The sequence below is a fragment of the Balearica regulorum genome, chromosome 5, assembly GCF_011004875.1.
Source record: "Balearica regulorum gibbericeps isolate bBalReg1 chromosome 5, bBalReg1.pri, whole genome shotgun sequence".
NCBI lineage: Eukaryota > Metazoa > Chordata > Aves > Gruiformes > Gruidae > Balearica > Balearica regulorum.
The window spans coordinates 34080118-34106834 of record NC_046188.1 but is presented as its reverse complement, the minus strand read 5'-3'; the positions used below and the strand labels follow the sequence as shown (position 1 = coordinate 34106834).

The 26717-nt window shown below is 38.3% G+C and overlaps 1 protein-coding gene and 1 long non-coding RNA gene across 8 annotated transcripts in view; one reads left to right on the top strand and one right to left on the bottom strand.

Annotated features, from left to right (window-relative positions):
* The window catches only part of CDIN1 (CDAN1 interacting nuclease 1), a 148545-nt gene extending 135305 nt beyond the window's left edge, over positions 1 to 13240 (bottom strand). For 3 of the 7 annotated variants that reach the window (XM_075754089.1, XM_075754088.1, XM_075754094.1), the window contains exon 1: positions 12903 to 13238. In XM_075754089.1, the coding sequence (XP_075610204.1) occupies positions 12903 to 13003 (101 nt within the window). In that variant the 5' untranslated portion in view covers positions 13004 to 13238. Of the gene's footprint in view, positions 1 to 12902 lie in introns of all 7 variants that reach the window. The other 4 variants (XM_075754092.1, XM_075754093.1, XM_075754090.1 and 1 more) reach the window with 4 other exon arrangements.
* Positions 13241 to 13312: 72 nt separating this feature from the next.
* Positions 13313 to 26717, top strand: part of LOC142602035 (uncharacterized) — a 39186-nt gene continuing 25781 nt past the window's right edge. The window contains exon 1 of the long non-coding RNA XR_012835667.1: positions 13313 to 13593. This is a non-coding gene — a long non-coding RNA (uncharacterized LOC142602035). The remainder of the gene's footprint in view (positions 13594 to 26717) is intronic.

Sequence of the window (26717 nt, the reverse complement as noted above, 5' to 3'; positions counted from 1 at the left end):
CTTTTTGGTCAATAATTAAATTCTCCTGTTTCTAATAATAGGATAAAGGAAAACATATTCCCGTGTCAGATAACTCATTGCAATGAGGTCATTAAACACTGTATTTGGAACGGAACTTGCTTGGCCTATTGGAGCATCTGCCAACTGGTCAAAGCAAATCTTCCTTTTTAAGCTCTGTAAGAACCAGAAATCTAGCTTATGAGTTATTTTTATCTTCTTATATTTTGTGTATCAAAGATAATGTGTTTGTCTAGGAAGACACATTGCTCAGCTGTGTTGAAAACTGAAGGACAGCTGCATTGACAACATGCATTTTATATTAATGCTGGAAATGGCTAATGTTCAATAGCCTTTTCATCTGTAGGAACCTACGCTCGCTCTCTGGCCATTAGTGACCGTACTTTGCACCAGTTGTAGCCTCATAATACACATCTTCATTCCACAGAAGTGCAATAAAGAACTGGACGTTACCAGTAGCAATAGCGGACTGATAAGTTCTGCCATCTCCTAGCCAACCACAAATGGAAATAGAGATACACGGTGTCCTCATTGTTGTCTGAGTCCTCAATTAACAACAAGAACTCAAAAAGATCTTTTATATTAATTCAGTCACACAAGTAAGTATCACCTCTACTTTGGTCACAGTTTTTAAGTTGTCTTTGAAACAGTTTCAGACAGGCTGCATTATACAAGAGACTACCTTTGCTATCACACGGGTCTTAAAGAAATATTTGACAACATTCTGCTTTCTGCAGAAGAAGAATGTGTGCTACATTAGGCCATTTTTATTCAGTGTTGAAGCTTCTGGGGGTATCTGGGAATCAATGCTATCAAATGCAGGCCTAGATACAGATATGCAAATAGAGGACATCCACCCAAACAATAAAGTCCTCTTCAGCACCACATCCTGACCTCAAGCCATTTTGCCAGTTTGGATGGACAGCAACACTTGCTTAAAAATCCTATTCAGATGAGAAGGATAAAGCAGGGGACTGAAGTTCAAGAATTCTCCACCATAAAGCAGTAAGACTGCCACTATCAATCAGGCTACTGCATATCCCGGAGAGTACACTGGAAGGGACAGTGTACCCCATTCATATCGCCACTACATTCAAAACGTTGTGGACATTAGAATCTAAAAAAACATGTATGAAAAGAAACCGTTAGATAAGAATGCCTTCATTGCTGACAAAACAGAAGTTTTCAACCTAAGGGGTTCACAAACCAAAACGTTTTTTGCACAGCAGACACATTCCTGTTTGGCAAATTTAAGCCTGCTGACAAGAAGTTCATTTACTTTGAATTCTTCATTTGAAGTCCATGGACAACAAGGACTCCATGAAATACAAATTGAAAACTAATGATAGAGCGTGAAATCTTAGCATGCCAATGGGAGTTTGAAATCTACTTGTATGGTACCAATTAGTCAAACAAACAAATGAACAAGGCTTTTAACCATCACCGGATCTGAAGAAAACAAAACAGTTTCTTCCACTCCTCCTCCAATGCTGTTGGTTTTTTTGGTAACAGTACTCTACCAGGCTTGTCTTAGAAGACAATTTTAGTAGGATCAGTTACTGTATTCCACATTCTTACACAAATTAATCCTTACCATTATTTCACTCACTTTGAAGTATAATACAAGCTTCTGAGGCTTTCACATTGCAAATAGATATGGTATTTTCATCAGGAACTTAAAGGAATAAACAATTAAAAAATGACTCTCATAGAAGCATATATGTTATTTTATTAAGTGATGTGATAAGCTTAGGGGCATATATCAGAACCAAAATGGTTGTAGTCATTAATTTAAGTAATAAATCATAGGTCCTGCCAACAATGACAGCAAACAGATGCTAACAAGAAAATGTATTATTTAATATTGTCATGTGTTATAAAAATGTAAGTGTTTAGGACACATCTTAAATTTTTATAATAATATGCATTTAATACATTACTGTTTTGACACATACAAGAATCAAATTTATAGGTCTCATTCGGCACTTGCTTTCTCTTCTGTGAACACAGAATGGATTCCTGAGGGAAAAAAAGCTCAAGAAGTGAATGTTTCCAATAGATGTTTGCAACAAAATCGAGTTGTTTGTCTTGCTGTCTTGAAGTAAATATCATAAGCACTGAATCTCGTTAGAAAATGAAAACCAACATATTTGCCTTTATGCAAACAGAAGTTTTCCCTGATAGTTCCCAGGAAATTGAAACAACTATGAAGTTTATCTATATATATAGACAGCAAAAGATCTTATCATTAGCTACAAAGTTAAAAAAATAATTCTGTACAATCCTTACAAGCAGAACGTCAGTACCAAATAACTCTCAATGAGCATGCTAAGTTTTAAAAATAGCAGAAGTTTTATTTTCCATTGTGCCTTGTTATTTGTTTCCTACATCAGTTTAAATAATACCATGGAACGCTACAATGATTTTCACCAACTGCATCCCTTGCAAAAATGCCAAAACCAAAATCTATGTTAGTTATTAAAAACATGACCTATTCCGTTCCTTCCATTCATAGCCACCCTCCTCTCAGGACTCTGAAAGCTGGACAGAACGATAATCTGATTCAAGTACTGACATCTGAAATGCAGTTATGCCTCCTGGCAAGGCCAGTCACACTAAACCGAACCACCGTGCACACACACAACTTTTCCAGCACTGTGTCTCTGCTGCTCTATAATATCCTGCTGCATAGAGTCCCTCTGCAGGAGGGTCAATTGTTTCTAAGATCACCACTGCTTTTTCCAAACATTTTTGTTTTGCTTAAAGGAAACTGTTTGGATAATAACACTCCTGTTTGCATTCTGTTTCACTTTCATTTTCAATCAACTCCTCCAGGTATCAGCACAGTTCCTTTCTTGGAAGTGCTGCACTCAATGCTTTAAAACACTTGAAGAAGCAGTGATCAGAGTATGGAAACTAAATTTTCTTCATTAAATCTACTGAAGCAGATATTAAAAATGCATTTAATATACTGGGGATGGCTGGTGGGCATCACTGACTGTGACAGGCCAGTTACTGATGAGCTGCTGTCAGACGGCCTTCTCAGCAGGGATCTGTGTCTAAGGCTGCTGAAGGACAGCAATATCTTCCCTTGTGTGTAAGCTCTATTCATCTCCCAAGTATTTACTAAATCACAGACCTCTGCACACAAACACAGCGTTTCAGCACATGCTAACAAATGATGGATGGCCTAGTCAATTCGTTATGTCCTGAAAGCGTGATTTCCTGCCATTCCAATCATCAAACCTCTAGAGCCTTCAGAGCTGATCAGTCCTGGAGAATATATTTTGCAGGCTCTATTAAAGGAGTAGAGGTTCTTTCCATTAGTCTCAAACTTTTTTTTCCTGGCTGATTTAAAGAGAACTCCCTCCTTCCCCCCTCCTCCCAAGAGCACCACTGCTACCACTCTTATCTGTGTAAAGTATTCAGGGCATGTACCGTTAGTGTGTTAGCAAAATAGCACTCCTGAAACACCAGCCAGTTAAAAAGACAGATTTTGTTTGTGACTACTATAAAACACGACAATCTTTTATTTAAATTCATCTATACGTCTTTATTATGTAACCTAGACAACCCCCAAAACATTTTGTAACTTAGCTTCTTTGATCAAATACCTTTTACAGCAAGGGAGTGCTCAAAAGGACCTGTTTTCTTTGTATTTGCCTAGTGAAACATATCAGAGCCCTCTTAATTGTGTTCCTCCTAAAAGCATAAGCCACTTAGGAATAAACTTCCGATGTTCCAAAGACAGGTTAGCTGTCAAAGAAATAAAGCTTCTAGATTTCACCCTTTTCATAGCAAGGCAATATACTTGACAGTCTTTCTTCTACATGCTAGAAGAGAAATTTTATTTAGCTTACCTATTCAATGATCTATAGGAGCAGAATATATGTACCTCATGCTTCTTATTCTGAAACATTGAGCTTCAAACAAATTAGTCCACAGCTGCTGAAGAGTTAGCTGTCTACAGCACAGCACAATTTTTGAAGATATGAGTAAACTTTGGGTAAATAAGCATTTGGTTACTCTGAAATGCAAAGACCTTGGATTTCTTTGCTTGCTAGGTGTGATCCAGCCATAGCCAGCACAAACCAATCCAAGTTGCCCTACCATTCACCTCAACCTTGACCTGGAGATTAAACTCACTTTTATTGCACACAAAGGTCATCTGTGTTAGGTCAAAATTCAAAGTCCCTTGTCAGCTAAGGTTGATATATTCCAACCTTTCCTACTCTAATGCATCAAATTTTTCATGGTGAGGTCATATTCAGCAGACAGTGTATTCAGCAATTTATTGTGCCATTGTAATATAGCCCAGAATATGATTGCCCAAAAAACAACACATGAATAAAATATTTTCCCCTCTCATGTAGCAAATCCCCTCTGCTCATAAAACTCTAGCCTAGACTTGTTTGCAGGCTTCAGAAGAACAATACAGTATGGAACTGTTTCTGAGATACAATTAAGAATTACCATTTTTTATCATCATTGTCCTTAAGTACAAGCAACATGAATATAATGGTATCCTAAAATCCACAAGTCAATTAAAATGCACATATGGTCAGTGTTAAAACTTCCACTTCATCCTTCCTTAACAACCACCATAATCTGGCCCTTAAATCTACAGACATCTGTTGGTCTGCCTGATGATACAAGCTTCCTTAGAATGAAATACTTAGTAAAAACAGGGCCACAAGACTTATATTCCTATTCTACTGGTGATTATCACAACCCTGGAATTTGTGAAGTGGCAAAAAGTACAACCAAATAAACTTCATGAAGCAACACAGTAATGTACACTGTGACCAAGGCAACTCCCCCAGCTTTGACATATAAAAGGATTTTCTTCCTCTTTCTCTCTTTCTTCCTTTCCTTCTTTCCCTGTCTTTTTTCTTCCCATTTCTTTTTATCTTTTTCCTTCTTTCTCCCTCTTTTTTCTCCATTTTTATTTCTTCTTCTCTCCCTTTTTTCTCTTGCATTTTCTCCTTTCCCTCTTGTTTATATTTTTTGTCTTTTTTCTTTCTTTTTTCTCTTTTTTCTGTCCTTCTTTTTCTCTTTCGCTCCATAATTTTCTTTTTTTCTTTCTTTCTCTTTTTCTCTTTCTTGTTCTCTCTTTTCTTCAGTATTAAGTAAGAGCACCTAACACACAGCTACAGAAGACTCAGAATGCATTTTGAAATTATAGGGAACTAATTTCCAAGTCTGCTTTGAGAGGCCCCCTCCAATCATTGTATTTCACCATCAAATCTTCAAAGGATATAGGATTGGCTTCTAAGTGGTTTGTATAAATTCCTGAAAGCCAAAAAGACTTTCTCTTTACTCAGCCAAAATGAATTTCACAATTCTGTTCTGTGTGTTTTGTTTTTTTTTTTTTTTTTAAATAAAATTAACTGTACTCCCATATGGTAGCACTTCCCATATTGGAAGGGGAAAAGGTTAAGAGAGAAGGAAGAGAGCTATCGGTACTCAAGAATTCAGAAAGTACAACCTTAATTTTGGTTGTGTAATTCCAGTAAAATTTCAAGACTAGCCTTTAAAATAACTTTGCAATTTCCTAGGATAGACAACATACGTGGGAATGCTTGCAAGGAAGATGATGATTACAGTCATAAAATTTCTAATACAAAACTACGACGGACTTCCCTCAAAATTAACTTTCATGTTGAAACATGCTTATACATGTCATCTATTTTTTAGTTAATAGGTAAGACACAAACAACTCAAAAAAATCCTTTCCATCTCATTCCAAACAAATCAGGAAGGTACTCACATCCTGAAGACACAGAATTTACACATGCCGATATAAGAATTTTCTGTCTAAAATCCTGTCTGTTGGTATTGGAGAGCTCCAAAACTGAGCAAAACTTTATTTCCCGTTCCACTCTGAAAGCTTACACTGCTATCAATAGGTAGTTTTAAAATAAGTATCTTATGTTTAATCTAATGAATAATGGAGGAAACAAAGTTCTTCCGAGTTCTATGCCAATTCAGTTACTTTCTGTCATGCAATACTTTGTACTACAGGGGAGGATTAGTATCCTTCCTATTTAGGGTCACAGCATAAGTAAACAGTTTTTTAGCAAGACATACAACATCCAACCAGTTACAAGTTCTGTCAGGCTTGTTCACTGAATTTACAGTGAAAGCAGAAAACCTATACCACCTTCTGCTTTAGCCTATCAAAGCTGTAAAATCTTACAGTAGATACCCTAGCAAGGGTTCAAAGAGTGAGAACATCTTCCCAAAGGGAACGATAACAGTTCAGAGCTCACATAACTACTTTGTATAGTAAATTTTTATTTCATTTTAAGATTATTTTGAATATGCTACATTTTATTGTGGGTAATTTCTGAAAACTTGTATATTGTTAATTTGCTTTTCAAACAATGAGCCAAGACCTCTTTCTTATCTCTTATTATCAATCTGTTTACCTATTAGGTTAAATGTTGCTTCTAGAACATAACAAATTTAGAGTTATATTAGGCTTTTGCTACATATAAGAGACAAAAACAAACAGTTGTGTAAACCTGTGTTTACTCTGAAGTCTAACATATAAGAAGAAAAAAAGAAATACAAAGCTTTAAAAATTCTACTGTTTTCATAGCTGCTCTAGCTATACGCTCCAGATCATTTAAACACAGTGTAATAGTGCAAAGTATTTGCCACTTCAAAATAGACATGGTGGAAATACACCAATAGCCATTTAGCATCTCCCTCCAAGTCTCTCCACCTCCTAACATCCACTTTCTTTTCTCTCATGACCTGGTCTACTGAAATCAATGACGTGGTTTATACAGGCAGAGCATGAGTATTTCATTGTTAAGTAGTGAGAATATAGAAAAGCAGAGATGGTTTAAAATGTGCCTTTATACTTTCTTTTCTGTAAAAGAAATACATTTCTAGCACTTATAGGCACAAAGGCAACTTTCTAAATAAGATTTGCTAGATCAGTGTTTGCAGAGTAAAGAAAAACAGCCTAGTTCCTCTGCTTTCCGAAATAATTAACCAACTATTCAGAAGAGCAGAGAGTGCAGAAGTTAAAAGAATTATGTCAGTTTTGCTATGATGAGAGCCTTCCCAGGCAGAAGAGAATGCAACTGAAGTGTCACACACCAGTAGGTTGCCTGCTCATGGATAAGATTTCCCTGTCCAATATACCTGTGCTTGAGTCCTGAGCCTAGAGCTCTGAAATCCGTGCAGACAGCTAGGTGCCCTCTACTCTCAAGCTTCAGTGCCCCCCTTCCTGGGTAACAGCAGTCCCAAGGAGCACTAGAGTAGAGAACAGAGAATTCTCCTTCCACCTTGACTCAATCTCCAGGCTTCATTAGCAGCAGGTACCACAGCACAAAAATGACAAAAATGGAAAGAAGAAAAAAAAAAAAAGAAAAAAGAGGGAGATGAAAGAAAGGAGCAGTTCTACCTTCCTGTTTCCTATCATAACCATCTTGACTTATCAGTACTGATTGACAATCTAAGCAACAGCACAAAGGCAGAATGAAATTATTCATGAAAAAAAATATTTCCTTGTAAATAAAACTGACTGGAAGAGGAAAAATCAGAGGCCTATCTACCCTCAATTCTAAAACCCAAAAAGACAGGCAACAATGACACTGGAAAAGAGGAAGAAAAAATGTTAATGCAGTCTTCAATGGCTAGTAAAAAACCCCACATTGATACATTTAAACTTTTTTAGGGCCTTTGTTTCAGTGTGAACCATCACTGAGAAAGTGATAAAAATGAGCAAATAATAAACAGATTATATTTTCCAATTTACATTGCGAGACATTACCATGCAGATACATTTTTTAAAAAATGAAAAATCTTGTTGGGATGCTTTCCTGGCCCAGTGTCTTTTAATAAAGCTATCAGTAATTTGGAGAAAGAGCAACATAACTACTGAAAATGTGTGTAAAACCTGAAGTGATATTAACTAATGAAGACAGGTCATCAATGTAGAGGAACATACATCACTTGATGAGCTCTGGAAATAAAGACTGTGTGCATCACAATCATCAAACATGAAGTTACATATGTTAAAATCAAACATCCATACTCAAATATCAAGTATATCAACATGAACCTGTGCATCATGTTTTTCTCTTGCTTACTGGAAAAAAAAAAGGAAGGGGGGGGGAAAAAAGTTCTTCTCACATTTATGCCAGCTTCCCTCACCTTTCTGCTTTAAGAAAAGCTCTTCCTGATCACTATGAAGGAAGCTTTCACAGAAGGGGCACAAACAGGACAGTACTTCTTTGAACAGATGCACAGAAGTGAAGACCTGCACAGGACAACTGCTATAAATTCCAATATTTTGAAATTCTAGTACTTTGAAACTCCCTATAAACATAGTTTGCACTCAGGCTCAAAAAAAGAATGTTTCTTTTACAGGAATAGAAGTCAAGGTACTGAAAGGTAAGCTTGGCTACAGGCACTATGTTTAATGACTTTAAGTAAGGAAGAGAAATGATACACACTGCACTAATTGTGCTGTGGAAGAATACAGCACTCCTAGATGGAATGAATTATGTTTCACAATAGTTCAATGCAAGAACTTGAAAAGCATGGGTTTTGGAATGTCTAAAAGATGCAAGGCTACTGACCCAACTTGCACTGTCAGAGAGTCTCTGGAATCCCCAATTCAAGCACAATGTAGTGTAAGAAACTCAAAGACTCAGAAAAGAATCAAACTAGGCAAAACTTTGCAGAAGAAAAAACAAGACAGTACCATAATGAATTGGGCAATCAAACCTTACACCCTTAGAAAGCTTGGTAGACACGAGACGAAGAGTCAATCAAGAAAATTGTAATATTCAGTCAGAATTGGATATGAAGTAGAACAGCAAAATACGTACAAGGTATACATTTGAGAAGGGTACAGTCATTTGTCAATCATGTTCTATTGGTAAGAAGCTTCAGGAAAAGTTTCTGATAAGAAACTACGTATTCTGCCATATACAGAAGAACTGAGATTTCTTTTTTCCCCCTGGAAACAACTAAACTGAAATACTAGAATATCAGCTTGGGTATGAATCAAACCCTTAGAAGCTGGACTTTTCTGGACAAATTAAAATAGTGTTTGAATACAGTTAAAAGTTTAAAGGTCTAACCTACATCTTGTCACCATAAAGGTGATTCTTGTGCAGAAGACTCTACTTGTAGAATCTACTTGCAGCTCTAACTACTATTTAAGATACTGTAACTTTCTCAGAGCACTTCCTGTAATACTCTATGTTTCCTAGCCATACAATGGGTAATCCAATTAAGACATTAGGTCTCATTGAGAATAACAGTATCACAGAAGAACGTGAGCCCATGGCTAAAGAGAAAGCAGAAGAATAAAATACAGAAGTTACGAAGAATATCACAATTTTTTAGCAAGTAGATAAATTCAGGTGAGAAACAAAGCAGAAAAGGTGGTACATTTAGGAGACCACAATACAGAACTTACAGAACTATCAGTCCAGTGGTGTATATGTTAAGAAGCTCAAAGGAACTGCATGTCAGTGATGTGGGAGAGATTTATCGTTCTTAGTGCTCAAAATGACATTTTGATAATCCTCAGGTCATCCAAAAATCCCGCTGTTAAACATGAACACATTAGAAGACAACTGCTAAGCATGTAACAAACACCTTATAAATAAATAAATAAATAACTACATTGGTAATTGTCAGGTATGGAATACAAACTGCAGTACTAACAGAAAATGAACTGCAATTTGATTCATGAGTTTGTATTTTTGCAAAATAACTGGGTTTTAAGCAAAGTAGACTAAATCTATGTTGTCTGTAATGTTATAGGATTGTAAAAAATTTTTTACAAGTCTCAATGCTTGTATAAAGATACTTCTAAGCAGTATTAGGAGGAGTCTAATTTTGAATATTTGACATTAAAAAATCAAATGGCAAGACCCTTTTGAAGCAGTAATCTCACCTGCTGAAGTAGTTCAATAACAGTAAAGAACAAACTACCCTGTTAAAAATGATTTAGATTCACAGGTCATATTTGTAGTCACCACACAGCATACCCATACACACTAAATTGTGGCAATAATTTTACGGAAATTACAAATTACTCTTAGGGAGAAATGGCAAAACAAGAGCAGACCCGTAACAAAGTGTGAAAGATACTTCATACAAATAAGGAGCATAAACTGTGAGTCTTCAAGAAACACAACAGACAAGGGAGGAACCAACAGATAAGACAGTATTAGGAAAAAACCTGAGCAGATTAATGCATAAATCCAAAGACTCACAAGATCTACGAGGCAGTAGGAACCAAAAATACTTGAAAACTGTCAAATTATGCATTGCATTACCAGTAGGATACTGATCCTTCCCGGGGAAAGACTGAATGTGCAAGGTGAAAGCAGCTGTTCATGGACGTTAGTACTTTCCAGTTTGAATCAGCAACTGTTACCATATAATAATGAAAAACTGGTTATGGACACCTTCATCACATTGCAAGTGCCAAGAGAGATTCTGGAATACTTTTTTTTAAAAGATTGAATTAGAAAGTTGGTGTGGGTGGGGAGTTTGTTTGCTTGATTTTGGTTTTCATAAAGAAAAAAAGCGTCCAAAAAGTCCAGGCAGACCCTTCTCATCCTAGAAGAGAATGACACAAGTACTAGATCATAACAAACTTACTCCACAGTTATAAAACACATCACTGAAAAAGCCTCCCCTTTAGCACTTAAGATGGCACACAAGTTTAAAAATCTCTACAGCTGGCCTCTTTTACAAGTTAACAAGAGGCTGCCTGTTTTTCACTTTATAACACATACCTATTTCAATACACCTCTCTTCCTGCTAAGGCAAGCAGTGGCCTTGGAATGCATTATTATTTCTTTTTTAACTGCATCTCAAAATCATTAGTGCAACATATTTTGCTACTTCAAACTTTTTCTCTGAGGATCTTCTGCATCTGCCCTGCTACGATAAATAAACAAAAAGACAACAAAGCAACATTGCTTGCTAAGCCATTCACAGAAAGGAGACATGCAGACCTCCTCAAAATACACTAAAGACAGACGGTTTTTAAAAAAGGTATTAATTATATATCATTCCAATAGAAGATTTTAGCCTTCTCCCAGGACGGACAAGCAAAATTCAGAAGAGGCCTACAAGCGTCATTCAGAAGAGGACATTCTCATCTCATAATGTGGATAACAAGGTAACAGTATGTTAAGCCAGCTAATAATGGAAGCAAGTACTATAGCTAATCTCTGCTTTTCGGTGTTTGCCACACCTGAGCCAGCTGCTCTAGAAAAAAACATAATTTTTTCCTGATGTAACTCTATGCTGTTATTCATATGAAGTTTTTTAGCAATCATCAAATTCTGAAACTGAGGAGTCAATGGATCTTTTGCAGCATCAAAGAAGTGGACTGGGAAGTAACATGTATCAGCAGAAAGGCCAGCTAGTTTTCTGTCAAACTTATTTTCCCTATTACAGACACTCATGTTCCTATGGATGTGTCTTGGAAGCGGGTTCCTACACACAGTGACTGCCCTGGCAAACCAACCCAAATTCTAACCTTCCTTCAAGACAGCTTAATAAGGAGACTAGAAAAAAAGAGTATGTGCATGTGTGTGCGTGCACGCATGCATATAAACACAAGAAAACCCTCTTCTAATTTCATTAGCACCCAAGTGATAAAGCCAAGTCTAAGCTCCTTAGACATACGCTGTCACAGTAAGTGGTTTCCCAAGTTGCAGAAGTACTGTGCAAGGTGAGCTGAGTTCCCAACAATGCAACTCAATGCGCTCACTGAACCAACCACATTGCTTTAGCATCACTTCGTCTCTGTCACAGGGCTATTCCCTCAGCTTAATTTTTAACTACAATATACGCTTTCCTGAAAAGGAAAAGATTTCACTGGATGGTTTCAAAGCATAAGTTAACGTTGGCTCTTTATCCACTTACTGCAAGTTATACACAGCTTCAGACAGTTTCCTCAGCCATGCTTGCAGTAAGACTAGCACGGCTCACTCAAGAAGCATGGGAACAATTTTCTGTTTTACTTATTTCTCTCGCCAAAGAAAGCACAGCACTTTAAAACCTGCAGGTTTCTGGTGCATTTTAGAGACAGCACCAGTCCTTTGCCCACAGAATCCGAACTGGTTTCCTGTCCAATTCAGCACTAGTAATCCTTACCCCAAACCTGAAAAAAAAAAGAGAAAAACCTTGCAACATGTCCTTTACAACTCTGCTATTGGTAGTAAGCAAACTTTGGCAATGAAGATCAGTGCATGGAGCATACGTACACCCTTCCATGCTAACCGATCGTCATTTGCAATCTCTGACTGGCCGTTCCGAGCACAGCTCAGGCAAGGAAGCTGACGAATGCTCACATGTAAGGAGATGATCCCTTTTCCAGCCTTCAACTGGAGGGCAGCATCAAGTAAAGAGTGATGGGTCTGGAAAGCCCCTTTTCCCTAAGACACAGGGGCAGTGGTACTTCAGGCCAGATTCCACCCGTGGTCTCAGCCACAGAGGAATGGCCTGAGCCTTAAGGCTCCATTCACCTAAGAAGATCTAGTTGGTGTTTTAAGAGCCTCATGAGTGACCTGAGAGCTTTTATTTGGACGTGTGGCAGGGGAGAAGAGCGCTCTTTATTTTGTGACAACTTCTCAGGTCACAGAGAGTGAGAAGTACCCTGCTCCTAGCAGTACCTTCAGCTAGCTGTCACTTGCCGTCGATGACCGTGTGCGTGTCCAAGTGATTTTGTACCGTGTGGGGCCTGGAACTGGGGGCACCGGCTGGAGCTGGCGGAGCGGCCCCCTGCGGCCCCTCGCCCGCCCGCAGCGAGCTCGCAGGCCGCATCCCAGGGCCTGAGCCGCCCGCCCCGCGCCGGGCTGCGGCCCCGGAGGTCAGGAAGCACTTACCTAGGGAACTTCTCCTTCAGCTTCCTCAGGCTCTGCCGGGTGGGCTGCACGTGCCCCAGGAACTGGGCTATTTCATCGTACTGGGCTTTGGTCAGCTTCATGCCTCGCACCGCCCAACCTCGCCGCGCCGGGCCTGCGCGGCGGCGGGAGGGGCGAAGGGGGGGGAGCGGGCCGCGCCGCGCCGGCCCCCGGCACCGCGGCGGCGAGAGGCAGAAGGCCAGGTCGCGGCAGCCCCGGGGCGCCCTTTGCTACAAGCCCGGTGCCGAGACGGTCGGGGGCGGCTGCGCGGCCGCTTTCCGCAGCTCCGCCCCGCGGCCCGGCCAGGGCGGTGCGGGGGGGGGGGGGGAGGGCGGGCAGAGCCGCCATCCCGCGCCGCTCGGCTCTGCGCAGCCGCCGGGGCGGGAGGGGAGTGCGCGGCGTTTGAACGCCTCTTCGCCCGGCGCGGAAATGGAGCTTCGTTGAGGGTATCGCCACCTCGTAACTCTGGGGTTTCGCACAGGGGCGGTCTCCTTTGCCTCGCCCGGCGCGAAGGAGGACGCTGGCCGCCTCACGTCTGAGGAGGTGCCTGGTTTTTGCGCCTTACGAGCCGCCCTTGTTTTACCGGATCCTGCGAGGGCGGAAGAGCGAGGGGGTTAGGCGTGGGGCACCGTGGCTGCCCTCGGGCTGAGGGGACCAGCGTCCGTCGGAGCGGGTCGGCGTCCTGTGTGGTCCGGCTTTTGCGTGCCGGGGATGGGGTGTGTAAGCCCTGCTGTGCTACGGCTTTAAAGTATAGTTTTCAAGGTTCTTTCCAAAAGTCACTTTGAAATGACTGTTTCTTCTCGTTTGAAGAAAAAACAAATAAATGCTGAAGTAGTGGGGCTGGGAATCCTGACAAGGCCCGTGTGTTACTGGCCTGCAGGCTTGCAGATGCATGCAGAAATGGCTTTCCACTACATTTTAGGAGAAAACTACAAGTTTGTGCATGGGTTTACTTCCAAGTTTGTTAGGTCTCAAACTTAAGCAAAATGATATTATTAAATATGATTTAAGATATCAGTAAGTAAGCCTTATTTCTCTGCTGGGTTTTTTAATAACTTATTCAATAACTTGGAAGATAGGTATGCCCTTCTATAAACCACATCTAAAAACTAGAGGTTATGAAGAGAATTAACCATGCATTTGACTAAGAAATAAAAATAGTCCCTTTAATTTTAGTTTAATTGTATTCATGAACTATATACAGGCTACTGTAGTCCTAACTTTGAGGTTTCAGGCACTTAATCCATAAAATTTGCCTTAAATCTTAAGAACTTTTTTTTTAATAGCTTTTAGCTTCTGTTCACTTGCTTTCTCTCTTGAAAGCTTTAGGATTACATTTTCGGTGTTTTTCTGCATCTTAGCTAGAAAATTTATTAAGTTTCTTGCAAGTACAAGATCTGGAACTTCAAGAAAAAATGAATAGCATGGGTATTCATTTGATTGAGTAGCAATCAGTCATTTAGGAATATTGTGAGACTGGTTTCTAATTGAGGGACAATGCCCAATGAACGCACTATCACTTGATTGTCCATGGATTTTAGTGGGTTTTGTTTGGAACCAGGAGCCTTCCTGGGAACAGCTATTTCTGGTACTATGGCCTAAATTGTTTAATCTTGTTAAATATCCTCATCAATGATCTAGATGAGGGGATTGAGTGTGCCCTCAGTAAGTTTGCAGATGACACCAAATTGGGCTGGAGTGTCAATCTGCTTGAGGGTAGGAAGGCTCTGCAGATGGATCTGGACAGGCTGGATCGATGGGCTGCGACCAACTGTCTGAGGTTTAACAAGGCCAAGTGCTGGGTCCTGCACTTGGGTCACAACAACCCCATGCAATGCTACAGGCTTGGGGAAGAGTGGCTGGAAAGCTGCCTTGAGGAAAAGGACCTGGGGGTGCTGGTTGACAACTGGCTAAACATGAGCCAGCAGTGTGCCAGGTGGCCAGGAAGGCCATCAGCATCCTGGCTTGTGTCAGAAACAGTGTGACCAGCAGGACTAGGGAAGTGATCATGCCCCTGTACTCAGCACTGGTGAGGCCGCACCTCAAATACTGTGTTCAGTTTTGGGCCCCTCACTGCAAGAAGGACATTAAGGTGCTGGAGCGTGTCCAGAGAAGGGCAACAAAGCTGGTGAAGGGTCTAGACCACAAGTCTTATGAGGAGCGGCTGAGGGAACTGGAGTTGTTTAGCCTGGAGAAGAGGAGGGTGAAGGGAGACCTTATCGCTTTCTACAACTACCTGAAAGGAGGTTGTAGTGAGGTGGGTGTTGGTCTCTTCTGCCAAGTGACTAGCGAAAGGACAAGAGGAAGTTGCCTCGTGTTGCACCAAGGGAGGTTTAGATGGGATATTAGGAAAAATTTCTTCACTGAAAGAGTGGTCAGGCATTGGAACAGACTGCCCAGAGAGGTGGTGGAGTCACCATCCCTGGGGGTGTTCAAAAAGTCTGTAGACATGGCACTTCAAGATATGGTTTAGTAGACATTGTGGTGTTGAGTTGACGGTTGGACTTGATGATCCTAGAGGTCTTTTCCAACCTTAAGATTCTAAGATTCTATGATTCTATAATAAAAATGTTTGAAACTCATTAGTTGCCCCACAGTAAAAGAAAAGACAGTGAAGCTAAGCCAAAGTACAGATTCTATTCCTTACTCAGAGACCGAAAAGTAATATGTGAAATTGAAAAAAGAGCATTCTTTTAAAGAAAGTATAATTTAATGTTAAGATATTTTATTTTCTTTAGCTCTATCAAGTAGTATCCTTAATAGTAGGAGATATGTGTGTTTGGAGGGAAGGGGGTGTTCCTTTCAATCTGGTATCCACTTTAAGGGCCCATGGGGATATAATAGTCTTGGGCCATAGAAAGGGTCATTTTCCTCTATCTTTCCAAAGATGAGAGTTATGACTTTTTCTTTTGAAATAGAAAAAACTGTCATCTAGCACCACTACTACTGCTCCTTTAGAAACAATAGTGCTTTTAAACCCCCCCCCCCAAACATCTTGCTGTCTTTGTTGTGGGATAATTTCCAGTGAAAGTGTTTTTAAAAACATAATGTTACTATATATAACTTCTATCTCTGTTCATTTCAATTGTTCACTAGTGTATATTCTTGATATTTATTTTTTTTAAATCAAAAGACACTTCAGTCTATAGTGAAATAGGTTAGAGGAACTGCAGTATGAAGTTAGTCTATGGACAAAACTACAAACATCTGATGTATGTATTATATATGTATGGGATATGTTTTGTAGACACTCCTACTGGAACAAGGTTTTGTACATTTCAAAATTATTTTAAAGAAAAGGTAAATAACCTTCTAGCCTGAAGGCTCGATAAAACCAAGAAGAGCTAACATGCTGTCATAAGGAGGTAACAGCCCTCAAAGATGTAAACCACTGCTTTTCATCTCAGAAGCATTTTGCATGGTGAAATGCAAAACATGAAAACTTCTGTATGCAAAGTATAAGACACTCTTTGCCTAAATTAGTTAATACAGAACTATTCCAATGAAAAGCTCAAAAATCCAATGAGAAAAAGGAAAAAAAAAAAAAAAAAAAAAAGATGTTCCAGGCAGAAAGAGTTCATTGCATATTTTTTTCCTGGCAATCGAACTGCCATTGCAATTTTACTATATAAAACAAATGTTAGACCATGTGTAATTAAGCAGTGAACGTCTATATTGTAAGATGTAGATGGTGGAAGTTTGCATAAATTCAATACGCAACTGGATGAAACACATAAGAAAAAAAAACATGAAAAAACTAAATTTACCTTTGACTTAAGGAGTCTCAGAGCTGTAAATGGTTGGATGCTGGGGGAACATTCTCAGGAAGTAGCTTTGTGCTTGCTTTGCTCTCATATTGTTTCCTTGTTATCTGCCCATGGCAACTGCTCTTGATTTTTGCCTTGGGTTTGGGTTCCAGTCTTATCTATTATATACTACTTATCAACTAAGTTTCCTTCCAAGAAGGACAGAGGACTAGAGAGAAAGAAACTGGGGAAAACAAATGATTGGGAATAATGGGGAGTGGGAAGACATGTAAGATATAGGGGGAAAATAAAGACAGGGAGTCAGAGCACAACACCTGGTGGAGGACTTCCAGTAATGACCATCATTCCTTGCAGGTAGTCTTGGCCACAGGTGACATAGGACAGTAGGTAATGGACTCTTGCTCTGTTTTTTATTTTGTGTTAGTTGATAGTTTAACTGTGATATTAGTAGGTGTCTCCAATTACTTTATGATGATTGCATAGTGTGATTTACAGCCAAGTTCAAAGTTAAAATACCATTCGTTATTCTCCACAGAGCTTAAAACCACTGTGTTTTGAGAATAGGTAATTATAGTATGATATTATGAGGAATCAATTCATGCACAAAGTGCAAATTTTGATTTCATTTTTATGACCTTACAGCTATCTTTTTACTTTACCACCCTATTTCTTCGTAGACACAATCTCGGGTCCATGTTGCTTTCTGTAACAAAATTAATGCAAAGACTGCTAGTAGTCATATATATTTTCCAATCTATTGATTGTAGATGCTAGTCTTGGAATTACAGTAAGATGAGAATCTCATTTGCAACTGATTGGAGTGCTTGTTACAATTTTCTAATGTTTGTAATATTCCCACTTCATTCAGTTTGTTGTGTGTGTTTCTACAAGTATTTTTCAGTCTTTTGATATATTTTGTGTTATTTTTTTGTTGTGAAATTCAGCTCTTCATATTTGACATTTTTGTATTGTAAGAAAAACTTGAGCATGCTTCCACTTAACTTGGTAGCGACTGTATCTGTAACAGGTCTAATAAACACCTCCACAGGATACAGTTGTTACCTCATAAACAAGGAGAACCCTCAATTTATGATCTAATTTATATCCATAGCTTTTAATGTACTTTCTGAAAGGGATTGTATTGTGAAACAAACCATGATATCTTCAGTGTGTATTAAACAAACAAATAAAAAAAGGAACAGTTGGTCTATACATCACTGTTAAACATTAACTGTTTTGCCAATTCACAAGATAAGTCACCGTGTTTCTGTTTTTTTTCCCTGAAAGTATTCATGGGGTTGCTTGATAACACAACAGTGTGAAGAACATGACAGCAATAGAATGATTATATGTAGCAAAATACTAATTAAAAAAGGCAGGCAGGCATTGTTTTCCTTCTGTGTCTTCAGATTTGTTCCTCATAATCACAGAAGTCATTGGGGCAAATTAATCTAGATTTCTGTACTATTAGTATACTCAATATATCTTTCTTTAAAATACTTATTTGCTTGTTGAAGTAATTTTAAAAAAAAAAAAGTCTGCATTCGTACAGTGTTTCAAAAGCACTGCTTTATATGCATGGGGCCTGATCTATGGTCAATTGAAAGTCTATCAATTTTAATGGACTTGGGCCGCTTTTATGGTACTAAGCTGCATGTTTATATATTTTCTGTAACAAGCTGTAAAAGATTTTTGAAAATGATGAGTTATTTAAAAATCAATTTCTATAACTGAAATGATAACGTGCCCTAAGTGTTCTTACCCTGCCACTTGACTCCACTGTAGTTCCACGTGATGAAATTTCTGGAGTTTGGATTTGCCTTTTTAAGCTCTCAGTAGTCAGATACAGAAAACTATATGAAAATACCTTTCTGGTTTCAAATTCAATTCTTGAAAGTTAATTTGCCCTCTTTGTCTATATGTGTTAAAATATCATTAACTACTGCATCCTGCTTTTTCCCCAAGGGATTTCAGCTTCATTCCCTGTACAAAGAAAACCCTGTAGTTGTGTGATGAATTAGATTGTTTTCTGTAGGACCTCTGCCTCATTTGTTGCAGAATTCGGCATATGTACTTGGTGAATGAAGCAGGAACTATAGAAAGAAAATTTAAGTGTAAAGATAATTTGACTGCTGCCCAGCAAATACGGATTGCCTCTGTTACGGACTTTTTAATGTAAGCTTAGAAGTCATTTGATGGAATCTTCTTTCCATGTGGCTTTTTTTGACACAACATGCACATTATTCTGTGCCAGCCATCTAATTTAATTACATAGGTGCCATAAGCTGCTGGCTGAAGAGCTCATCCCAATCTGCTCTGGCCAGTTTCAGAGTATTACTTGTGTTACTGCTGCTGCTGATTGTGTGTATACGTGGTCAGGCAGATCAGCTGATGCAGCTGAAAACTTAACATGCAACCCCCACCCCCAAAACCTAAAAATAGTATTTTTCAGCTAAATCAGCTTGTGAATCCAACTCACTGAACAGCCTTAGAGATATAAGTGCCAGCACATGGGAGGAAATAGGGATGCATAGCTAGAGACAGCAGGGCTACTCTTTCTGTTGACGGTAGCAGAGCCTTGGGGGATTAACCTCACAAATTAAACATCTAAATTAGGTGCCAACCATTAAGCAATATGATTATCCTGCATATGTTCTGCTAAGAATTTACATTTGAGAGCATCATTGCACTAAATGCTAAGCACTGTCAACGGAACTGAATTTAATGTTGTACCTTGAACATACAGTGAACTGAGCATAGTACTCTGAAAAATCACATCCTAGGTGTATTACACTGGAGAGCCCCAGTCAGTGAACAGTTTTGGCCTAATTCTTTCAAACTTAGTTTCTCTCATACACATATATGTGAATGAAAAAATAAATACACACACAAAAGTATACAAAAATACACATGACAGAGGAAACAATGTTTTGGAAATGATACATTTGCTAATGTGTATCTTCATGCTAGTGCTTATGCAATAAGCTACTGTGGTAATGAGCTTCATTGGAGAATGTATATTGAAATTAGTAAGACTATTCTTAGTATGTATGACATGGACAGGATGCAGGAAAGAATAAGTGAGACCAAATTTTGAATTTAAAAGTTAAAAAGTACTGAAGAAGTATGCTGTTTTCTATGCAAGTAAGGCAAAGGAGGGAAAAAATTAGAAATTAAGAACTGTTTTGTAATACAGATAAACAGAGGAACTGAATCAAGGTTGTACACCAAAATGGATCATATAATTTCCAAGTTTCTCAGTGTCTGATGTAACATTAATGTTGCAATGTGTAAATATATTAAAACATAATGAACCCATTCAAAATACAACTCTTCTAGTGAAATAAAAAGTACTCATTGTGATAGATTGTGTTGTTTTCAGTATTTATTTTTTATTTTTGCTAATTAGCAAAATTTTGTAACTTTGCATTATATTTCCCAAGTAGTATTGTGAGACAGCAAGGTTCTGCTGAATTGCCTAAATTGTTTTTATTAACTTGTTGGAAACATAGTACCTCAGAGTAGCTAAGTCGCTTGTCTGTTTCTCTTTTCTTATAGCCAGAAGTATTTCAAATAGAAAGGTAAATACTTTACAAGGCTAAAACTAGCTCTGGTATTGTGCTTTATTGCTTTCCAACAAAATCTCTGAAAGAGGAACAAATTCTGCCTAAGCATGAATTGTGAAAGAGATAACAGATTAGTGTTAACTCCCTGACCTGTTGATTTATCCAGTGACTTGGTAACAGAAACTTAAATTTGTAGAATTGTCTGCTGTTGTGGTAGTTTGGGTCTTTTTTTTTTCTGTCCACCTCCTTTTACTCACACACAAAGAAAATAAAACGGCAAACGTTTGCTTATACAGCTTGTGGTGACTCACCAATGCTGCTTGACTTCAATGGGAGCTGTGTATGATTAGCCAACCTGAAAATTAGGACCTTATTATGTGTAGTCTGGAACTGTTAAGCGTATAATATTTTTTAGGGAGCTTTGGATTATTTTAGATGAGATAAGCTTTGGGGAGGGACACAGAAGTAGATTAAGGGTGATTTTTTTTTTTTTTTGCCCCCAGTGGAGTGTTGTCACCTTATATTTAGGGAGTTAGATTGAATAGCTGAGGTTTCTTTCACCGTTTTTCTTCTAAAATGCTTAATGCTTTATTGCCCAAGGATTCTTACCTCTCATTACATATCAAGTATTTTCACCATTAAAGAATTGTAATATTCTTTGAATGACTATTACCATAGAATCATAGAAATGTAGAATGCAGCTAACCTGGAGAGATCATGTAGTCAACCAGATTAGATATTTGGTAGTATCAAATATAACTGCACTGTGTCATACTGAAATATTTCTAATTTGTTATTGTAGACTTCCATAATGAGGTTTTCACAGTAACATGTTCCAGTATTTTACTTCACTGGAACTTGGAAGCCTTGTTTCTAATGTTTAATTCTAAGTCTACAGATTGCAAATGAAACCACTTACTGTCCTCTGTATACTTCGAAGAAAGGGGAAAGTGATAAATCACTGGCTTTTTTACTTGTTTCAGGATTATTGTAATGCTGATCCACTTCTCCCATTTTTGTTTGGTAGTTTATGCAAGCCTAGTTCTTTCAGTCCTTTCTTGTAAGTCATTTTTCTGAAAGGCTGTCATTTTTTTTCTCTCTACCTCGAAACATCTTTCTTAAAATCCAGTGCAAACGCTACTTCAGCTGAGGCGTTTCATTTTGCTGAGTAGAATAAAAATTCTCATATTTTCTAAGCAAGATCCCTGTGTACAATTTCTCAAATTAACTACTGAAAAAAATTCACACCGTGAGTTTGTATTCTGCCTTTATGCACTCTTCAGTTTGTTTGCTAGCTCATAGAAATAGCACCACTAAGGGAAAGCAAAGTATGTGTAGTGCAATGGATTCACTGGTCTGTCTCTCATAGTAGGGGATTCAGTGTGCAAATTATAAGAAAATAAGAATCTGAAATACTAATGGGTGAACACTGTAATATTTTAGATATTTTTGCATGGAAGTTTATAACAGCATTACAGTTTCTTGAGTCTTCCATTTCTTCTGATACCCATTCACTCTTTCTAACACATGTAAAACATATTTGACATTTATAATAATGGAATGATTAGGCATGTTACTGACATCAAGATTTAAGGGACTGGGTGACATAGGGAATTTATGTTCCACTTTAATCCATTTATCAGCCTCCTCAGGGAACTGATTTTAAATCTAACTCAAGCCATACCAATTTGGGGGAAAAAACCCTGCCTAATCCAACAGCCTGAAAACCACGTAATGTATGAAATTGTTGTCTAGGCTCCCCCCACCTCCTTCTTTTTTAGAAAGGAAAATATTAATGATTTATATGATGACATTCTCTCTGGAAACATATGGCTGCTTGTTCAGATCTGGTGTTTTTCAGTTCAAGAATCAAAAGAGAAGATAATATAGATGGATTATTTGAGCCACTAAATAAGTGAAGTATAAAAGTATGTAATCCCATAGAGTAGTAGCCATTAATGACTTCTTTGCACATCAAATCAATTTTCATTTCAATTATAAAAAGAAAAAAAGTAATTCCTAGATTAATAGTGCACTACTTTTTTTTTTTTTTTTTTTCCAGGGAGGAAAGGTTTTGAGTGTATTTGCATTATGCAAACATGTACAGTAACACTAAAATCAGTTGCTTCAAAAATATCCAAAGAGGCAATGATGTAGTTTGCCTAAATTCAGGCAGTCCTGAACTAGGTCACCTACTCCCCTGTAACAATACCAGTTTGCCCTTTCTGTCCTATAAACTAAATGAAGCTGCCACTTGGTTAGTAATAAGAGATGCATAGGACCAGCTTCTAAAGTACTCGTGTGAATCCAAAATCATTTAGTTGCAAAATATAGAGAGTCAAAGTGACAGAAGCAAGTTCAGAATTGGGCACATCGCACAACTCATACTGATGTAGTCAGTTACCTTTAGAATGTCAGGAATGGTAAGAGAAGAATTATTACTACTCCTTGATATTTGACATTGGCATTCAGGCACATGTGTGGAGGAATTCAACTCAGGAGCCGTGTATTTTACATGTTCACTCAGAATAATTTGCTGCCTACCGAGGTGCCAATCTTAGGATTTAAAGATGAAAAATACACTCCTATTAGTCAAATATTTATGAGTAGAATCCAACGTGTTTAAACCTTGTTGACCTTTACATAGTTATAACGAATATATCATCTCTTGGTTATCCTTACCATTGCTTTGGTCTGGAAAAAGTAAAACAAGAGGTTAAGTAGTCCCTAAGGGTAAGTTAAAATGTAGACTACTGCCATGTTGTATGGCTTTGGTATACTTAGTGTCTTTCATGGCAAGTTGATGAGACAGCTCAAAGCAATAAAAATAGCTTGCTAGATGATGCCATTTAAGAAAAAAAATTAGTTTTGAAAATGAGTTTACTGTTTCCGTATTTAGTGTTCTAATATTGTCAACAATATATTTGATAGTATTTTTGTTACAAGTATAAAGCCTAACTCTTGCTTTTCTGTTTAAGCAGTCACATTCAAAAAGAGTTTAAAAGATAATCTAATTTGCTAATACATTTATGTGTTCTTTCTGATTTGAAGCCAGGAGGAAAGCCGCTATGGTCATTTAGCCTGATTTTCTCATAACATATATTGTAGATATTTCATTAATTTATTGCTGCTTATAATTCAGCACCAATGACTGAATTAGAGGACATCTTTTTAAAACAAAGTGGTAACCAAAAATATCTTTACATCTTGATTTTAAATCATCCAGAAATACAGACTCTTACTAAATTCTTTGTGGTTAATTACTTTCACTGTCAATTCTAAGTAGCCTGATTTGAACTTGTTTATTTTTATCACTTAGTTTTGCTATAGCTTGATTTCCTGATTTTGTTAAGTTGTTTGCTAGATATATCAATTTAAAGTCAGTGTTGCTGCTCAGGTTACCTCTTAAACTGTTCTTTGAGAAGTTAAACAGATGAAGTTCATTAAGGATCTAAACACTAAATGTGTTGCTGATGTTCTTCAAAGGCCTTCTTCAAGCATTTCTTCTATGTACAAGAGTTGTGCATGTTTCCAGAGAGCAGAGTGAGTGAGGAACTTTGACTATTTTAGAGTAGAAAATAGTACAAGTTGGAAATATATATTAAATATTATAGTGATGAAAGATTTATTCTATGAGTTTTTAGGAATAAATACATAAATAGTATAGCATGAAATTGTCGTTTACATGTAGATGGATGTTACAAAGCCCTCTGGATTTTTTTTTTTTTGAAAATAAAAGGGTACCAACCTCAACAAGATACTAACAAAAAACTGTAATATCATTAAGCAACTAAAATTTTATCTGAGTTACATGTCTAGCTATTGTTTGCCATTTATAGGATTTTAAAACTTTTTTTAAAAATGGAAAAATATTTGAAGTGTTAAATATTAATAAATAACTTATGATTTCACCACACGGGTGCTTAAAACATTGCTTTTAGTTCTCTCTCTAGTGCTTACAGTATTGTCATGTGTAACTACCAGATGCTCTTTGGCAAAAGGAGGAAGTTAGGTAAACAGGAGAAAGAGTATAAAATTAAAAATTAAGCTTGTCAGAAGAAGAATAGCAGAAAGAACCCAAGCCAAGTATCCCAGGCAACATCTGGTACCTGTGAAGCTAGACAAGGCAGCTGAACAGGACAGAAGTGGTAGAGTGATCTGTTCCATTTTCCTAGACCTGTTTAGTAAAGGTACCTTACAAGATAAAGGTGATAATGCCTCACTTGTTTTATGTTGCTGCGTGGATCAGAGGAGATGGAGGAGTGTTAATTATCATGAGGTCCCCTGTGTCTTGTCTTTTCTCCATTCTACTTGCCCTGATGTTTCCACTTAGTGACCAGTACATGCAGCAACTAAAGGGAGTTGATCCATGGACATTAGCCATTCCAAATATATTGTGGTGAATTTTACTATGAATATTTACTTGTGCTTAGGTGTCTTTCAGGCAACTGTTGCCTTAATTCATGTGCTAAGAAAGAATGTTTAAGCTGTCTTGCTACATAATTTTGAAGTTAATCCAACTGGAAACAAATTGGCTGAACTTCTGTAGATGTTGGAATCCAGTGGTCTAGCTGATCATTCCTATGCTATCTCTGAATTACTAAATGTAATTTAAAGTAATTGAATTTCCCATTAAGTTCAACAAGGGGAAATGCAAAGTCCTACGTCTTGGGAGGAATAACGTCAGGCACCAGTGCACGCTGGGGTCCAGCAGTCTTGAAGGCAGTTTTGCTGAGAAGGATGTTGGGATCCTGGTGGACACCAAGATGCCTATGAGCTAGCAATGCACCCTCATGGCAAAAATGGCCGGTAGTATCTTGAGCTGCATTAGGAGCATTGCCAGCAGGTTGAGGGAGGTGATTTTTCCTCTTTGGTCAGCACCGGTGAAACTGCGTCTGGAGTACTGTTTGTATTTCCGGGCTCCCCAGTACAAAATAGATAGTAGACACAGGAAATTCTATCTGAACATGAGAAGACACTTTTTTTACTATGAGTGTGATCAAACAATGGAACAGGTTGCCCAGAGAGGCTGTGGAATCTCCTTCTGTGGAGATATTAAAAAGCTGACCGGACGCAATCCTGGACAGCTGGCTCAAGGTGACCTGCTTGAGCAGGGGGATGTTGGACTACGTGGTCTCATGAGGTTCTAAACAATTCTGTGATTCTGTGAAATGGGAATGATGAAAAAGAGATGGTTTTAATAAAAACCAGGTAAGTACATTTTAAACTTTAAACCCACTTTGTGTTAGCAAGTCCTTACAACTAATAGGACAGTATTTCAGATCTAGCTCTTTATCCTTGGTATAAGCACCAAAGGCTCCATTTCAGTTCCCATCTTCTGATATTGGGAGTTTCAGAGCCTGTTTGTTTTTCACTGATATGCCCTTGGACGGATGTGTTATTTTCAAATTCGTATCAGGCAGGTTATTTGGCTGTAGACAACAATGTTCAACTTTAAATAACTTTCAGAATAACTTACATTTTTGAATTGTTTTTTTTTTTTGTCACATCTTTTACTACTTAAAGACTCATTACTTTATAGTCCTGCAAGTACTGGTTAATCAGTGATACTGGTGCAGCAACAAGTTAGTGAACCCATAATTATCTAGACATCCTTAATAAATATATGGAAACAAAATAAGCTGTTTCTTTTCCTGTGCTGAGGGAACTGGCAATACAGTTGCTTATGGAGGAAAACATAAGCTTAATGATATTTTGGCTGTGAGTACTTGCCAGGGAAGTTCTGCTTGCATCCTGACTGGTAGGTCATCTGATAGAAGAGTAGCCAGAGAGTATCTTATGTGTAGGGGAATCTCAGCTGATCTTAATATTTTCTCTGCATTGGGAACTTTTATAGAAATGCAGTGGTGGCATAGAAATCTTTCCTGTATCTTGTGGACACTTTGCACCAGTTTAGGTGTTGCAAAATAACCATGGAAGGATGAATTTCTTTCTAACTTGAAACTAATTGTTGTGTATACATGTGGTGGGTTGACCCTGGCTGAGGGCCAGGTGCCCACCAGAGCCGCTCTATCACTCCCCTCTTTCATTAGACAGGGGAGAAAAGGTACAATGGAAAAAAAAACTTACGGGTCGAGATAAGGACAGGGAGAGATCATTCTCTAATTATCATCACGAGCAAAACAGACCGAACTTAGAGAGGGAATTCATCTTATTTATTACTAAGCAAAACAGAGTAGAGGAATGAGAAATAAAACCAAATCTTAAAAACACCTCCCCCCACCCCTCCCATCTTCCCGGGCTCAACTTCACTCCCGGCTTCAACCTCCGCCCCCCTCAGCGGCACAGGGGGACGGGGAGTGGGGGTTACGCTCAGTTCCTCACGCGGTGTTTCTGCCGCTTCTTCATCCTCAGGGGGAGGACTCATTGTTCCCCCGCTCCAGCGTGGGGTCCCTCTCACGGGAGACAGTCCTTCACGGCCTTCTCCAACGTGAGTCTCTCCC